Source organism: Apteryx rowi, unplaced genomic scaffold (assembly GCF_003343035.1).
Source record: "Apteryx rowi isolate R43461 unplaced genomic scaffold, aptRow1 scaffold_31, whole genome shotgun sequence".
Taxonomy (NCBI): Eukaryota; Metazoa; Chordata; class Aves; order Apterygiformes; family Apterygidae; genus Apteryx; species Apteryx rowi.
This window is the reverse complement of record NW_020449530.1, coordinates 2,057,694-2,076,332: the sequence shown is the minus strand read 5'-3', so window position 1 is coordinate 2,076,332 and position 18,639 is coordinate 2,057,694. Positions and strand designations below refer to the sequence as shown.

General features: G+C 42.6%; 1 protein-coding gene across 1 annotated transcript in view; it reads left to right on the top strand.

The window, feature by feature from the left end:
- CACNA1C (calcium voltage-gated channel subunit alpha1 C) overlaps positions 1–18,639 on the top strand; it is a 492,904-nt gene that overhangs the window by 397,014 nt on the left and 77,251 nt on the right. The window contains 4 exon segments of the mRNA XM_026070402.1: positions 7,850–7,982; positions 9,733–9,862; positions 13,576–13,635; positions 17,394–17,500. Coding sequence (XP_025926187.1) covers positions 7,850–7,982; positions 9,733–9,862; positions 13,576–13,635; positions 17,394–17,500 — 430 coding nt within the window.

Sequence of the window (18,639 nt, the reverse complement as noted above, 5' to 3'; positions counted from 1 at the left end):
AGGTGTGCTGAGCTTTTAATGCCTTCATGATGGGACAAGTTGATGCGCTTGCCAGTGTTTGCAGAGGTGTGGACTTGATCCCTTCCAGTCCCTATACTGATTAACAGCATTTGATTTTTTCTCTATAAAGCCCACATTATATGATTATATGTATATTTTCAGTCCTTTTTTCAGTACTCATTGGTCAGGGAAGACCCTTAACAGATACTCATGAAAGCCAAAGTGTTGACTGCCTTGTTTTGCACAAGTTTTTTTCCTTAATCAAAATAGTCAATGTGACCTATTAATAGAATACTAAAGGCACAAGCTCTTAGCTTAGAGTAGGAAAAGAACAAGCTAGAGCATGAGTTAGGCTAGTTTTTAAATCAGTTTGACCTAATTATCTTCCTCCTAAGGTCTTGAAAAGCTGGTTGAAGCAATCTTTTCTAGCAGTTTTTCGCTGAGAAGTCCTGAAGGCTGGATCTTTTAAGGAAGGGTGGAGCAGAGGAATTATAAGCTAGTCAGCRAAACTTCCATTCTTGGAAAAATGCTGGAACAAAAGCTTAAACAAACTATATGACTGCAAGATAAGGAGATGACTAGCAGCCAACATAGATTTGCCAAGAACAAATCATGTCAGACCTCTCTAATTCTCTTCTAAAAGGGGCCAACAGGACTTGCAGATGGAGGAGGAAAAGTAGACGTCATATGCTTTAACTTTGCTAATGCTTGTGACTCTGTCTCTTACAACATTCTCATAAGCCAGCTAGAAAAACACAGTCTAGATGATTGGGAGAGATATCAGTCAGACCATTTATGTGGAGAGCAGTTGCTCAAGTGAGGTTCTACAACACAAGGGCATCCCGGGGTCAATGTTAATGACCTGAATGATGGAAGAGGAAGTGTGCTTATTATATTTGCAGATGACATGAAGCTAGAAGGGGCTGGAAGCATGCCCAAGGGACAGCATTAGAATTCAAAGAGATCTTGAGGAAATGGAGAAATGGTTTAAAAAAAATTGAGAGTGCAATTCCCATAGGTGGGAATAAACAATTCACAAATAAAGGATTTTAGGTGACAGCTAGTTAGGTAACAGTCTTGAGAAAAGAATCTGAATCTTGTTACAGATTACAAACTCAACAGGCCAACAACATGGTACTGTTTTGCAAAAGGCAAACAAAAAGTGAATTTATAAACAGGAAAAACATGAACTCAATCAACTTACGGGTTACTTCTAACAGGCCAGTGAAAGCTAACCTGAGCATAGCAATTCTTTTATTCCGTTCACCATTAAGAAAATCTCAGCTGGAGTATTGTGTCTCATTTTTGGGAGCTGTGCTTAGGAGAAGTGGAGTTCAATTGGAAGGAGTCTAGAGGAGCGTGGTGAAAGCAATGAATCACAGAATCACAGAATCACAGAATCGCTGAGGTTGGAAGGGACCTCTGGAGATCATCTAGTCCAACCCCCCTGCTCAAGCAGGGTCACCTAGAGCACATTGCACAGGATTGCATCCAGGCGTGTTTTGAATATCTCCAGAGAAGGAGACTCCACCACCTCTCTGGGCAACCTGTYCCAGTGCTCTGTCACCCTCACAGTGAAAAAGTTTTTCCTCATGTTAAGATGGAACTGTCTGTGTTTCAGTTTGTGCCCATTGCCTCGCGTCCTGTCGCTCGGCACCACTGAAAAGAGTCTGGTCCCATCCTCTCGACACCCTCCCTTCACATACTTGTACACGTTGATAAGATCTCCTCTCAGCCTTCTCTTCTCCAGGCTAAACAGGCCCAGCTCTCTCAGCCTTTCCTCATAAGAGAGATGCTCCAGTCCCCTAATCATCTTTGTAGCCCTTTGCTGGACTTGCTCCAGTAGTGCCACATCCCTCTTGTACTGGGGAGCCCAGAACTGGACGCAGTACTCCAGATGTGGCCTCACCAGGTCTGAGAAGAGGGGGAGAATCACCTGCCTCGACCTGCTGGCAACACTCTTCCTGATGCACCCCAGGATACCATTGGCCTTCTTGGCCACAAGGGCACATTGCTGCCTCATGGTCAACTTGGTGTCCACCAGCACTCCCAGGTCCTTCTCCGCAGAGCTGCTTTCCAGCAGGTCAACYCCCAACCTGTACTGGTGCATGGGGTTATTCCTCCCCAGGTGCAGGACCCTGCACTTSCCTTTGTTGAACTTCATGAGGTTCCTCTCTGCCCACCTCTCCAGCCTGTCCAAGTCTCTTTGAATGGCAGCACAGCCCTCTGGTGTATCAGCCACTCCTCCCAGTTTTGTATCGTCAGCAAACTTGCTGAGGGTGCACTCTGTCCCTTCATCCAGGTCATTGATGAAGAAGTTGAACAAGACTGGACCCAGGACTGACCCCTGGGGGACACCGCTAGCTACAGGCCTCCAACTAGACTCTGTGCTGCTGATCACAACTCTCTGAGCTCTGCCATTCAGCCAGTTCTCAATCCACCTCACTGTCCACTCATCTAACCCACACTTCCTGAGCTTCCCTATGAGGATGCTATGGGAGACAGTGTCAAAAGCCTTGCTGAAGTCTAGGTAGACAACATCCAGTGCTCTCCCCTCATCTACCCAGCCAGTCATTCCATCATAGAAGGCTATCAGATTGGTTAGGCCTCACTTCCCCTTGGTGAAGCCATACTGACTACTCCTGATCACCTTCTTTTCCTCCACATGCTTGGAGATGGCTTCCAGGATGAGCTGCTCCATCACCTTTCCAGGGATGGAGGTGAGGCTGACTGGCCTGTAGTTCCCTGGGTCCTCATGAAAGTGGGAAGCAGGAAGTAAGATTGAAAGAACTGTGTGTGTTTGAGGTAGGGGAGACTGAAGAGAGATGTCTTCAAATGCATAAAAGGCTGTTACAGGTAGGAGAAGAATTATCTTTTCTCCTTCTCCTTCTTACAAATAAGAAGCAACAGACTAGATAACACTAGGGGAGAATTTTCTCATGGTAAGGCCAGAAAAGATTGTGAAGATGGTTGTGGAAGCACAGCATCCCTGACTGTTGTTAAGAACAGGTCAGAAAAATATCTGCCAGAAAACACTTACATATAATAATTGGGTGAGCCTGGCTTGGCAGAGGCATGAACTAGAGGGTCTTCTGTGATCCTTTCCTGCTCTGTTTTTCTGTGTTTCTATGATTATGTAACTGTCTGTAGTAGGTAATAAGTCACATTCTCTTTTATTCTGTTGATTCTTAATAAATGTCTGTAAATAGGTTGGTYTGATAGGGTGAAAAAAGACACAATAGTTCATTTTAGATGGACAAGTGTTTCAGACAAGCAGAAAGTAAAACTGTTCCTTCCATTTGATTTTCAATACAAACCCCCCTGCATTTGCTACACTTGTATTCATCAATATTTGTAGCCCATTAATCAGGAATAGACTGTGGTTCCAACGCCATGCAATACTGTTTTATCTTGACTGGGGGAGAGTACTCTGGCTTTAATCTTCCAAGCATCCCTGTAGGCACTGGCCACTTAGTGGACACCCATTGTCAGTTGCTAGGGAGGTTGGAGGAGTCTTTAGTAACAAGCACATATTAAAACAGCCTGGGACAGTTCTGGTCCTGGTTCTTGACTGGTTTTGATGTGCAGACCCGTACATTTTTTTCAAGTGAATATGCAGCCTCCTGTATTGCAAATTTAAGCCTACTRATAATAGAATTGCTTTCTTAGTTACCTTTCATGGACAGACTGAGAAATCACCCAGCGTGAAGACTGTATGTCAAAAACTACCATCTACAATTTGTGTTAGAGATGTTTTATCTGCAGCCATGGCTAGGACTAGARTGCAGAAAATTAGGTAAAAGCATTTCTAAACTCCTACTTTGAGGTGCCAGTCCCTGGCTTGGCATACTTTTAAAGCAAACCCAGAATCTGAATGAAAAATCTGTGTTTTCCTGACATATTTGGTTTTCCAAATGCTTAGGTTATCCTCTGTCTCCTAAAGTTTTATCAGTGCAAAGGGACAGCACCTTGATAATTTGACGTTGTATCATACTGTTTCTAAACAGATTGTTGCCAGAACTGTTTTTTTTCTACCTTTGTAAAGATTGAGGTTACTTTTCCTCTTTTCAAACCATCTGAGAGTGTTAGCTATTTGCTGAAAATGAGAGCTAACAGCTCATGCCATTAACTGACCGCTTCTTTCAGAGCTCGTGGAATTCATGGTAAGGTTCAGATAGTGTAAATTTTTATAAATCCGATATTAGAACAGATGTACCATAGTCATCTCTTCCATTCTGCTGTATAAAGCTCTGAAACACAAAGGTCCTCTCTGAGCTGACATGACATGTAGCATCTGTCTTGGATAGTCAATTCTGGGGAACAAGGCTCCAAGGCTTCCTCTGGCATTAGCAAGCAAGAATTTCCCAGTCCCAGTGTGTACCCCTGTTCCTTTATCAGCTTTCTTGTGTCCAGCCGACCAGTCCAAAGTCCTTTTGCTTATAGCTATTCAGTCTAGCTGTGCTGCAGGAGATGCTGTGTAACCACATCCTGTCCATCTGGGACACCTTTTCCTGCCCGCTTCTTGCATGTTGATGCATTTCAGCTGCGCTTGGAGTGCAGCTTCCTATTGCTTCTTAGCTGCAGTTAGCTGGTTCTGCCAATTTTCAGTTTATGATTTAAGGTCTTAAATGACAGTGACCTTCCCATGGCTGTGTGTCATTCCATCCTCTGAAAATCCTTCACACTAATCAAGTATTCAAAAACAATTTGAAATGGTCACTTCATCTATTTTTTACTTTATTCTTCAAACCTACCCCACCCAATCTCCTGTTAGTTTCCATTTACTCAACCAGAGTTTTYTCCATAATCTCTTTTGACTGTATTTGCTACACAGTACTGCTCTTATCCCCCAGAATCCTCCATGTACTTGCAACTCATCAGTTTGCCTATCCCCTTTGTTGGAAGGCGAGACTAGTTCTACCAGAGATTTGTGTATACTAGACAATTTATTATGATGATATGTTTATTATAGGAAGACAGGGAGCAAGTCTTGCAGTCTAGTACAGAAACAGACAAAGAATGCCGCACATCAGATGAAGGTAAAAACTTGGAATGATTCATGGGAGCTTGAAGCAAAGTAATGCCCTTACACAGGAGTTCTGGTCTTTGTATAACAAGAAAAAAAATTCTCATCAACAAATTTCTAACTGGTGCTACACTGTAGCCTCATGTGTGTGCTTATGGGTTCACAGCCAAAGGACATCAGCATTCTAATGAGGCATAATTCAAGATGACAGTCCTGGATTTGAATTTCCTTCAATTCAGGAGAGTTCAAACCTAGATCTGAACTTGGCAGCTCTGAGTCATGTTTCTTTATGATTCCGGGGCAGGTTTCACTAGAAGGGTCGCTTTTTAAACACAAATATACCTTAGGTGTAAAATATAGTCAAAGAGCAGGTGCTGGATTGCAGCAGATGTGCCCCCCAGCACATTTATGAATACCGCATTGACCTTTGCTTATATGCATGTTGGCAGCTATGCAACATACTGTTTCTTTATACTGGCAGATAGCTTAGGTAGTGGCCTGAGTTAAGGCTATAATCATGTGTTGCCCTTCGAGTATTTGTCCCTCAGCTTGTCCTTTCTTCTGGGCCCTAGACCCTACTTTAAATGAAAAATGTTTAGAACATTATTTTTTCTCCACAGCTGAGAGACTGAATATGTTTTCCAGTCTGAAGCTATATGGTTGCCAGAATTGTTAATATATTTCTCGCTCTATGGCAGACACAAGACAAAGAGAAGAGGAACAATGTTCTTTATGGTCTTCATGGGGCTGATCCTTCTGCATTGTTCCATGCCCATTTGAAAGTACTTTTTTTCAACAACCCTCTGAGTAAAATAAAAAAGAGTGATCCAATGGTAAAGGCACAGAACTGGGACTCAGAACACTGGTCTTTTAAGTGAGAGCTCTCAGATATTCTAAGTGATCAGGGACATTGGTATTGCAGACTGTTAAAGAAAAAAGATGTGCTTATCTCTCTCACTGTTTGCCAGCCCACTTTGAAATCTGTTGATAAGATGTAAGTTCAAAGTATTGTAATTATTWTATTATTATGAGCATTAACACCAATTTTACAAGTACACAAAAGTACTTCTGGAAGAATGCTTCTTAAACCAATAAAACCTGTAGAAAGAGTATTATAAAGTATATTATGGAAGAAAATTGAGCTGTTAAAAAATAGACCTGCTTAAAAAGTACAAACTCCTTGTACCAGCTCACACATTTATCCAAAAATCTATCAAGTGAATTCGAGCTGAATTCCTGCTACTGGAAGTGTACAGAGAGAAGCCTATTTGCATGTAATAATGGCATGCATTGAAAAGGCCACTTTTCTGCTGTCTCTAATATCCAGATTAGGGTCTGTGCTGATTCATCTGTTCTTTCTAATGTGTCCATTACCAGGCCAAGCACAGCACCTGACCCTAAAGGAACAGGCTCTTTCTGGAATTTATCTTACTTCATGGAGTCCAGATAAACCTTTTAACTAGAGTTTCCTTCTTTACTTTAGCTGGAAGATGAATGAGTTGCATCTAATCTGTCAGGCTCCCTTAAAATATTTCTTTTTGTCTTGCTAATTAAATGAGAGGATTGTGAACTTCAAAATAGCAAGATCCTATCATGTCATTTACAAAACAGCATCTCGCTTCAGCAGGTAGGAGAAATCCTCAAAAGTGGAAGGTACTCTTTCATATTCCCCTTAGTCCCCATCTCTGTGTTTTCTTCCTTGAGGGTAGTCAATGATATGCACAGTGCCTGGAGTCCTGCTTCATAGGCATCAGGTTCAAAAGTCTCAGCTTTGTTGCCTGCCCTTTCATTCTTCTCTTTTCTGAATTCTGAAAAGTGACAATTTTAAGAATTTCTGATTGTTGTAAGACAAAGTGCCTATCCTCCGTGTTTGCTCTGTGGCATACGTGCACTCATCCGGGCGCAACTCCAAATGTGGCAATGGTTCCATGCAGAGCTCTCACAGAGGAAGAGGAGAAAAGCAGATCTTGATAAACTGGAGGAGCGATCTGAGGAAAATAAGATGCAGTTCAATAAGGATGATTTCAAAATGCCACTCTTGGGAATAATCTGCAGCACAAATGCAAAGTGGGGAATGACAGGTTAGGCAGCAGTTCTGCCAAAAAGGATCTGTACTTTACACAGATCAGAAACTGATGGCAAATTAATGTCAGAATGTGATGAAAAAGGTGCCAAAAAGGACATTCAAACAGGAAAATAGTATTATAAGATATAAGAAGTAATCTAGTTTCCCTCAGCACCAGTAGGACCTAAACTGCAGGTACTGCAAGAAAGTTGTGGGAGAAAACAGGAGAAAATCCAAAGGAAAGTAGCAAGAATGATCAGAGGTCTAGGAAACACAGCACATTAGGAGAGACTGCTTTTGTTTTACTCTAGGAACCAGAAGAGCTAGCAGAGACATAATAACATACCTCACATATATAAAAGACTGCTGAAAGGAGAAAGGAATTATCTCTTTTCTGTGTCCATGGAAAATAAGACAATAGTTAACAGATTTAGACTGCAGCAAGAAGGATTCAAGTTAGCCATTAGAAGAAGCTTTCTTATAGAAGGGACAGTGAACCATCTGAAGAGACCATTATGAGGAGGTTGTGGACTTACCAGCATTGATGGTTTTACAGACAGACTAGATCAATGTCTGCCGGGAAGGGTGCTGGACAGCAGATGCTGCCTTGGAGAAGGGAAATGGACAAAGAACCTTGAGCGTGCTTCTTCCCATTTTGATGATCCTAAGCGTGTAGCTGTAGTTCTGATAGGGACAAATACCTCAGAACTGTAGAATGGATTGTATTGTGCATTAAAAGACAAAAATGCTTCTTGCAGGAGAGGAAGATGAGGAAGAACCTGAGATGCCTGTTGGCCCTCGGCCTCGCCCGATGTCGGAACTGCACCTCAAGGAAAAGGCTGTGCCCATGCCTGATGCCAGCGCATTTTTCATCTTCAGTCCTAACAACAGGTATTTAAGAGGCTGCTCTGCTGGAACCAGGAGAAGGAGACAGGTACCCCTTTGACCCTGGGTCCCAAAGGTTTTATGCTGTGGAGCTCCCTTTCAGCAGTTCATATCAGAGGTGTCTTTTCACCAGTCTTTCCTTCAAAGGCCCTGGCATGAAATCTCCATGAAAGCCTGAGTGTAGGAAGCCCTCTGACAATATGCCTGTTCAGTGGGAGTTCAGGGCACCTGCAAGGCTGGTTGAAAATGCAAATCACAAAAGCTTTGGAAATAAGGGACTCTGAAGCAAGTCAGCAATTGGAATTCTGCAGCATACACAGGTCCAAATTCAAACAAGCCATCAGGCAGTCAGTCAAGCATGAGGTAGGACCCCTTGTCCTAATGACTGCTCAAAACCTACTCCCAGTAGGAAGTTCCTGTGTCTCTGCTTATTCCTACCCTTCAGGAGTAAGCATGCAGGAAACAGGACAGGGAAGAGGAGAGTCCACAGCTCCCAGGGCAGGCTGAGGAGAATAATTCTTCTCTCACACTTTTCCCTCAGGCTCCTGCAGGCAGTGTGGCTTCACATTGCCCCACCTCTCTTCTCAGTACGGATGTGTGAGACAAGTACTGTGAGTAGAGGGTTGAGCTGTCACAGAAAGCAATTTATATATCTTTCCAGGGTGCAGAAGTGATCTCATTGCCCAGTGCTCTGTGCAATACCATGTGTCCCAACATCTTTCTGGCGACTACGCTTCCAAATACAGCCCTGAAGTAAGGCAGAGCTGTAAAAACAAAATGGAATTTAGAACCAGTCTTTCCACAGCAGGGCTTGTGCCACTCCTCCTTTGATATGTGTGTAACAGGGAAGGACTGACGAAGATTGGGACTCATGGACTGTAATGTCAACTTTGCCACCCACCCACTGTTGCTTGTTGAAGAAGTAAATTAACCTCTACAATCATCTGTAAAATTGGTATAATAGGGGCTTGGAGGCTGAACAGCCAAAAGTAGAGCTAAACAGACTAATGAAGTGCCTCTAGAATTATGCATAGGACTGTTATGAGACTTAACTCCTCATACTCTGATATTGTATGGAAAGTGCTTTAATGATGTCAAGTAAGCACACTGCCATTTGATGGGAGACTGCTACTTTCCTGTGCTGGTTTCCTGCTAAGAGCAACGAGCACTTTATATTAGGCTGAACTTTGGCAGACACCCTGCTTGGCATGATATTGTCCGACCAGAAGCCCTTTCCAGAAGCCAGCCTGCCTTACATTCATTTTGCTGGGTTTTGTGCCCTGGTAGCAGATGGATCCCTCATGGCTCCTGCCCAGTGACAGTCCAGTCCCAGCTCAGAAAGACAGTAGCCACTCCAAAGCCTGTTTCTGCTGCTTTCTCCTAACTAATTCACAATGAATGAAAGCAAGTGATGTAATTTCAGGTTGGCAGGTTTTAGACCACATCTAAATCACAAAAGGCTCTGTCGGGAGAGGCTGGCTGTTCTCCCTTCAAATGCACCAAACATGAGTCCTGCAGGCAGCCTATCACACCTTGTGCATCATTTCATGATACAGAGATCCAAGGGAGCACAGCACCCGGCAGGGCCAAGCACAGCTGCCTGGGCCATGATTTTCCCTGCTGCTGGGGCAGAGCAAATCTGCTCTGCAGAGCAGTCCTCCAGGTCCAGTCCTGCTGGCAAAAGAGGAGGGGGGTATGTTACCCATGTCTTGCCTTTCTCTGAGAGATAAAGTTGTGCCTCTCCTCTCTCTTGCAGGTTTCGTGTCCACTGCCATCGAATCGTTAACGATAACATTTTCACCAACCTGATCCTATTTTTCATCTTGCTCAGCAGCATCTCCTTGGCAGCTGAGGACCCTGTCCGACACCTCTCCTTTAGGAACCAAGTATGCTTCCCATTCTCCTTCCCTTGCAGTGAGTTAAGAGTGTGATACAGCAGATCATGAGCCAAAGTCAGGAAAGTCTGAAAAGACTGCATCAGAGGCTTCTGGAGTGACTTTCTGCCCTGATTTGTGCCTTTTGCTAGGCTTTGTGAATGTGAAATCACTGGGCTTTACAGGGGACGTGAGTCAGGGCAGATTTTGGCCCCTAGTTCATTTCATAAGCATCTGTTGGGGAAGAAAGGACAGGAGACTGAAGAAAAAATTACTGTTTCTTGGGATTTGAGGCATTAAAGATGGGGTGTAGATACACTGGTTGGGGTTCAGACCATTCTAATTCTTGCAATTTGCAAGTTCCCTTTGGAACATCTGCTCTCCTGCCACATGCTTGCTTTACAGCTAAAAAACCCAGGGTCTGATTCTTACTTTGTTTGCACTGGTATAAATCAGGAGTAACATTCCTGAGTTTGGCTCAGTCACTCTGGGGGAAGTCGGTGTCACTAAGGTTAGAATCAGACTGTTTGAACGCAAGTTGCAAAGTAAATTTGAGGTAATCCTCAGAAAATATGCCATGCTCCTCTCCTGGATAGGCTGGGGGAAGGAGAGGAAGGCATTTAGCACAGAGATGCATTCTCTCCTTCTTTTCTGGCCATTCCTATTAGCCTTTTGAAATGTTCAGTGGTCTCCTAAGTCTGCCAGTGGTTGTTTCCGTTAATCTGGGTTCACTGTAGAAATCAGAARTGTCAGCAGTCATATGTGACACTTCTGATCTCTGCTGTCTGCAGCAGCATTTTGGCATCTTTCTGCTTGAATGCTGGTAGAGATTGCTAGACTTGAACAGTGGGCCAATTTATTTATTGTTTAATATTAAAACCTGAATTGAACGCTCATTGTTCTGCCTCCCCTGAAATATCCTGGCCCGTATATGTATATGAAGAGAAGATGATAATGGAGGTTTATTCCTGAGCCTTATCTCAGAGCTGCTTTGCATTTTTTCCTGAAAGAGGGTGCTAAATAATACAGTCAAACCTATGCCACCAATGACCTACTTGCTCATAGCTGAGTGTGTCCACCATGTAGAGCTAAATGTATGTCAATCTTAGCATTAGAGAATGATGTCAGCTGGCATATGGGCTTCTGACATGCCACAGAAGCTGCTGAAGAATATATTGCAGAGAGATTTAAATGAGAAAAAAAATAGTCAAAGCTAGTTGTCCTGGATAAAGAGCTGGAGGTTTGGGACAAAGTGTTGTTTTGGCTATTTAAACCCACTGATGTTGCATGAAAATCTGTGCTTAATTTTTGCAGGTACAGATGTTTAAAATGTGTCAAACAAAGGGACACTGACAAGATGTTTGGGTTGCAAATGTGATCTGCCTTTACGCCTTGACAGTAGAACACTAAGATTGTGTCCTGCCCTGTGCCCACTCAGAGGGCTGGAAGGGAAGGAAATAAAGGTGCAAGCGAACTAACTGCCCTTGCCCTCACTCTGGGATAATATAATCAGACATTAACCTGTTCACATGGACTTTTGCAGACTGGTTTCTGCTGTTAACACAAACCGTCCCAGAGCAGAAGACAGGAATGGAGAGATCCTTCTCCAGCAAGGGCTAGCAAAGAGCTTTGGAAAGAAGCAGTCTTCTTTCCTGGGCTGGGCTAGTGGCTGCATCTTTCCTGTGTTGTATAGAGCTCGGGCAGCAGGTCTTTGGAAGTGTCTCTCCAATACGATCAAACGTCTTCAAAACCCAAGCAAGACCTGAAATTTTATACGCTCACAATGTTCTCCTGTTTGCATTCTGGCCAGGTGCTCTTTCATTTTAGTTTATTCTGGGTTAAATACTTATTTAGATGGTAATAAACGTGCCTGCTGATAAATGATACTGCCTGCACAGGTGATCTGTGGTCATTTCCAGCAGGCATGATTTCATCTAAACAGGAGGACTTTACTAGCTACAGCTTTGGGGCCACGTTCACCAGTATGGTCCAGTTGCTTTGCTGTGCTCTGGTGATGTAAAACAGCTGCAGACCCAGCTTAATCATCCACTTTAATCAAGTTTATGGCTGCTTTATGTCAGTGGAGTGATGCAAAGCAGTCTGAGAGTACCCATGAATCTGACCCATTGGTTATAAAATTGTTCCATTGATATAATAACCAAATATCAGGACCTAGCAGGCTGCAATGCACAGGGACATTTCCAGTTATAATGTGTACAAATTAATATGGGATGCAACTGAGGCCAGTCCATCCTTGAAATGGCCCTTTTTAATTCTCTAAGTTGTAAAAATTTATAGAGCCCAAACTAGCCTTGAAGAGTGAGAACAACTTCTACAGAAGTCAAAAATTGAGCAGTGACTTGAGGAATTTTAAGTTACACAGTCACAGTAAGTGATACATGTCCCTATTTGATCTTCAGTGACTGCAAATTGGCATGGATTTGGGTCATGCTTAAATGGTGCAATCTAAAATAACACTACAGTTTGCAATAGCTATCTCGTTGCCCATGGCATAACAGTCTATAAGAATCTAGCCACTCTTTGTAAACCTATAAGTCTGGGTTAGGACAAGAGCATCCAGATACAGTAAAGACCTGTGGGATGCATAACATCCTCCTGGTGGTGGAGGAGAGTTTACTGCTGTATGTTTATTAGTGTTTTAGCAGTAAAGGCTTAAATTCAACAAATGACCAGGTTTCTACTGCTTCTATATAGTGATTATTCAGTTTATAATGTGGTTAAGCTAAGAGGACAGTRATCCAATGGACTAATACTTTTGATTTTCACTGTTTGCAGTGTAGGTAAAACAAAAGAGTTTGGGATATTGGAATATACTGGAAAAAAGAGTCCAATTCTGGTCCCATTAGTTGGTAGTAAAGTTCCCATTTGCTTCTGGGGGATGTAAACTGGTCTGCAGTAAAAGACATCTCTGCCCTTAATGCTGCTACTTTAAAAGTCACGTTACACTTCTAGACTTGCTGTTGCCTTCTGTGGCCATGTTTTGTGGCCTGCTGTGTGTAACTCTGTTAAGCCCACTATGAAGTCTAAGTTCATGGGACTGTTGAGTTTTTCAGCTTGCCTGTTCCCCAGAATGCCAATGGAAAGATGCAAAATCTAAGCTAGGCATCTCTAGTGGATGAGCAAATTATGACTCCGAGATAGAAGTTGTGATTCTGTTCAATTGGCAGAGTGCATATTTGTTATTCATCCTAATTCAGGGCAAGCTGGGATAGAAAAAAAAAAGAAGAGATAGAGCAGCCCCTGTGCATCAATTTGCAGTTTGTTTTTCTTCCTTTGCAAAAGTCACAGAACAAGCCTGAAATTAATAAGAAGGAATTGCATGTTTTCCACTGAGAGACTAGACGTTCTTGTATTCTCAGTTTGGAAATCTATTTGGGAAAACCCTTGAATTGTCTGTTCTTTATCAGATACAAATATAAAAAAATAAAAATAAAAAAATCCTACAACAACCAAGAACTTGTTTTGCCTTCAAAACCCTCATGGGATTGTAACTCAGAAAAGATTATCATTTAATGTGCTTCTTGTCTCCTGTGCCAAGACTTTCACTGCATTCAACAGGACATCATTACAAAACCATTTCCTATATTTTCCTCTTTGTCCCTTCGTTAAGAGGCTTGTGTATTTGATTTTGAATTGTGATTTCCCATTCCAGCGGTCAGTCACTGATATACCCTCCCCACTCCTATTCCCTTTTGTTTTTACAGATTCTCTTTTATTTTGATATAGTTTTTACTGTCATTTTCACCATTGAAATTGCTCTGAAGGTAAAGTGCCCATCTTCTCTACCATTTCTTGATCACGAGCTTACTAGTTTTCTGCCGCTATCTGTTGCTAACACACACGCCTGTTTGTTCCTGGGTCACGCTCAGTACCACTAACCCAATTGTGCTTATTTTTCAGATCCTAGGCAATGCAGACTATGTCTTCACTAGTATCTTTACATTAGAAATTATTCTTAAGGTAACCAATCTGAGCAATACACTTCTTCCTTTTTTTCTTTCTCTCTTTCTTTCTCTCTTTCTCTCTCTCTCACTCTCTCACTTTTTTTCTTGTATCACCTTAAACCCCAATATTATATCTACACACAGAATTGTTTATCTTTTGATTTTATCCTTTTGGTAGTTGTGTAAGAAGTCTTCTGTGAAATTTTGATATTCAAACTTGTAATAGACAGCCAATATCAGCACAATGCTCTTCTGGGGAATCACAATGAAAGGATGGATTGGGAAAAGTAAGAGAGGACCAAGAAAAAGGCCAACACCCTAGAAACTTGCTCTCTCCATCCTGGCCAATCTTTCCAAAACCGGCTTTGTTTGCTGTACAAAGAGCCCTGAGCACATGCACTTCCTCCACTGCATATTAAAACCCAAAGAGAAGGTATCAGTTCTGCACAAGTCGTGACACTGGGCCAGAGGGAGCCAATGACTTACATAAGATTACAGTGTGCACAGCTGAATGGGAGATAGGAAACGGTTCTACCAGGGAGCCCAGTGCAGAAACTCAATTTTTAGGTGTGGCAAGGGAACTGAGAGTACAAATCACTGAAACTCGAAGGACTGTAGCTGAGAATGAAAATTACTGAGCCACCTGGTTGAAACCTGGCTTTAGATTTCCCAGGAATATGCTCTGTACCAAAGGAAATGCGCAGGAGAATCGTTCAGCTGGGAAGCAAATAAAAATAGGCAGCCTTGTTCTTAACTCTAATTTTCCCAAAATATTAGACTAATAATTTAAATAACAGTAATTGAGCAAAGTTCTGGCTTTCCAAATGGTAGGTTCACTTGGCAGCTTGATCTTTTTCTCAGCAAGATGGTTCTAAGTGCTGGCAGGCAGCAGCATTCTCCTTAGAGTTGCTCTGATCTTGCAGCTTAGGTCCCTAATAACAGTATCCAAACTGGAGGCTGGCAAGCAGGGAGACCCTTGCGTATTTTTGTAGAGAGGCGTGCTTTTGATATGACTTTAAAGCACCAGAGCCAGAATGCTCTCCAAAGTGATGTACGTATTATGCTGTCATGCTCAATCCAGTGTGCATCCGTTTCCACAGTCAATCTGAACATGCACGCACCAAATGGTCTATCAACAAGGCACGCATCTCAGCAGCAGCAATATTTAAAACCAAAGCTGTAGTCTAAGGCTTAGCTTTCTACATCAAGGCACCTTCCCACCTATTTGAATTTACAGTAGCAATTCTGCTCCCACTGAAGCAAGCTGTAACCCACCTATCAGTGGAAGCAGAACCTAACCTAATCGACTGGTGTATTGCTCTGTTTTCATCACAGGAGTGTACTGCATAGTACCTATTTCTGAGCTTCCCCAATATTACCGGCAAAATTCCCCCATTAACTTCAGTGACTATGTGACAACACCTCTGAATTTTCTGCAGGGCCAAGTGGGAGAGGAGTGCAAGGACTACAAACATTTAAGAAATTCTGTTCTTATCCTGTCGGTCTCTGCCTCACAAGGGCTTGTTTCTCAGAGCCTGTTTCTCTGATGCCTTGCCTTGTGCACAATCTTTTGCACAAGAGCAAAGTTGGTGTAAATGATAAGCAAAAGAATAAATGATTATATGATGTTCGAGACAGTGGAGAAACAAGCTTCATCTATGTCAGTGTTGCTGATGGCACATGCAAGCCTCACAATGACATGATGGAGTCTGATGGATGTTAGCAAGGTGACTACCTTAGCAGTGTTTTGAACATGCCATTGAAGATAATTATGATTTAGTTTTAAATAGCATTCTAAGAGCTTTGTTCAGTGCTCCAGGTGGAAGGCAGGCATAGATTGTACACTCTGTGAGAGCCTCTCCTAAGATAACAAAATCTCTCAACAGGCATGAGAGAACCACAGTTTGTATAGAACTTAAACTCAGCAGATTCCCCTCCTGATTTCAATGGTGTCTCCTTTCTTTCAAGATTGCCATACAAAACATAACCACTACAGGGCATCTTTACCAGCTTTGTTATGGCAAGGACCTCCCCCCCTTCCCCAGTCAAATGTATCTATAAGTATAAATTCTAAGCCAGGACCAGAGTTTATACTTCCTCTCCTTCTAAGTTCTATCTGACTGATGGATAGTTGGTTCCCTGATGTCATGGATGTTTGGTGAAAAAAGCAATCTGATATATCGTGTGCTCTTCCACTCTCACTAAAGTTGTCACAGGTAGACATGGCTGGAAACCACCAGCAGGTATGCCATCCTGAGCTATTAGGAACCAGAGAATTCCAGTTTGAACTTCTGGTTCATACTTCTAGTTGGGAGAGTCTGGCTGGAGTTGGTCATTGAGGAATAGTCTCATGATGTCTGCTTCCAGTTACTTTAGGCATCTAACTTAGATGAGATGCAGAGGACCAAATTTAGAAGCCTGTGTTCCTAATGCAGGTAATGGAGTAAGATTAGCAATTGTGGGGTTGAGGAGTGCTCAAAGCAGCTGCATCAGATCACTCACCAAGGCTAAGGTAGGTGGTACAAATACCCTTATCACCTCATCCTCTTTGAGATATTGACATGCCAGACATATCTATTCATATTCTGAAATAGAGCTCAGCCTAAAATTGAAAGTCAGGACCTTGGCTTTCCTGAGTTCAGAAGTGTTTAAGTCTGACATGGGGACTGAGACCCACTTCCATTTCCATTGTCACTTAATCCAGTTCTGGATGTGTGACATCCCCTTCAGCAGAGCACACCCAGCAGCGCAGAGAGTCCCTTGCAAAAAATGTAAACACTGGTTTCTATTCCCCAAGTGTGTGGTGCTCATAATGATTACCTCCACGAAGAGGCCTCTCTGTCTCAAGGAATCTTACCTTGGGCTTTGCAAAGAAAAATCAAGGGGAAAATGCAACCACCTCTTTTGTAGAAGAAAGACGGAGGGAACTGGATGGGGGAAGGAGAACTGATTGAACACAATTGAGCTGGATAGAAGGAGCAAACTGAAGAGAAGAGGAATTCCTCCTSTTGCTTAAGCTGTACTCCTAAGCATGAAATCCCTGAGGGATTCTGTTTTTTCTTGCTCAGAGGGAAGAAAGCTCAACTGTCCACTGCAGCTGGTTTAAGCTGTGAAAAACATCACAGAAGAGTTCCTTTTATTTCGTATTTTAATTCAGGAGCCTTTATATAATACAATACTCCCGRGTGTCCTCTGCCACTGAAGATAAAGGGAAAAGCATATGATTGCAAAGAGTAGTTTTTGCAAACAGTCATTATGCTGCTTTGCTGATTCTGAGTGTTACATATTCTAGGCACTGGAAGTGCAGAGAAAAAAGGACCAGAGAGACCATATGAGCACCCTTTTCCTCACTGAACCTAACATTGGCTTTCCCTAATTAGTTCTCTCACAGTTATTCTGCTGTCTTCTTCACTCTTTCTTTTTCAACTTCTCCTTTGGCATCTGGGGGTAAATTGTCTGCTATGTTACAAATACTGCCCCTCCCCAAATGTACACTCCGAGCACAACCAGTTAGTTTTGGTTTCTGAACAGATGCTAATGGCAAAGTGTGTTTTTTGTCTTCGTGTGCCTCCCTGCAGATGACCGCTTACGGGGCTTTCCTCCATAAAGGCTCCTTCTGCAGGAACTATTTCAACATCTTAGACCTGCTGGTGGTCAGCGTTTCTCTCATCTCCTTTGGGATCCAGTGAGTGAGCTATTTTCAACTGGTTGATTTTTCTGGACAGTAGGACTGGGATGGGAGATGATACCTCAGTCTCATTGTCTTATCTGGGCAGGATTTTTCTTGTGAGCCTGAAAGTATTCTTCCCAGATAATTCAGGAGACATTAGAACTCATCCTTGTGAGGGGAGATAATAATTGGCCTATACTACACTGGTGACCCAGATCTCCCAGAAAGAGCAAATGAGAACAAGAAACTTGGTCCACTGTGAATCATGAAACTCAGCTTTGGTCCAACATCTGAGTTACTGTATCAGTTCAGGACAGTTAAGAGACTTAACTGTTTCCTCGCAGAGCTCTCTTTCCTCTCTGGAAAACAGGATGATAACATTTTGCTACTCCCTAAGAGTCTTGGTCAGTGAAATATTATCAAGCACTTGAAGAGCTGTATAAGAATCCTCAGAGCAGTGGTGGCAGTGTCAGTTGCTCCTACTTCTGTCACTTCCACTTGGTATCTGTTGATCTGATAATTTGCTTAATAAGTTTATAAATTTACTTGACTATATAGAACTCTATGCATCGGATAAGGAGTTTCCAAAGTAATAACAGCACACCTGATAAGAAATCAGCTCCCAGTTGTTCCCATTATGGATTAGCAGCTCATGTATGATATATTCCAGAGCTCACTAAGTCAAGCAGAAGGATTTATCAGGTTCATTTGGCTTTCAGTCAAGGTCTTAAGAATGGCTCAGTGCTCATCTTGGCCTGCTGTGTTGTTCTTACAGACCTGACTAGGCTCTTCATATGTTAGCAAAAGAAGCTTATTCCCAAAATCAGTAGGAGGGCCTGATGTCATACAGCATGGAGGAAATTCTCGGTCAAGGTTTCAGTCCTCAAAGATGCAGAGAGCTGTGGCCCTATTGTAGCAGACAGTTCTGTTCTGAACTTAAAATTAAACACATAGGTAACCCTAATTAATTCAGTGGGAGTTTCCACATCCTTAAAGTTATGTACAGTCTTAACTGATTTGCTGGATCAGAGGCCAATACATTGCAGAATCAAACCCAGCTGGATGGTATACCTTTAAGTGCCAGAGTCACCTGGAATTTGCTTTCTTCTATTAACATTTCAGCAGAGTGCTTCTTTGAGCCTTATCTTAAAATT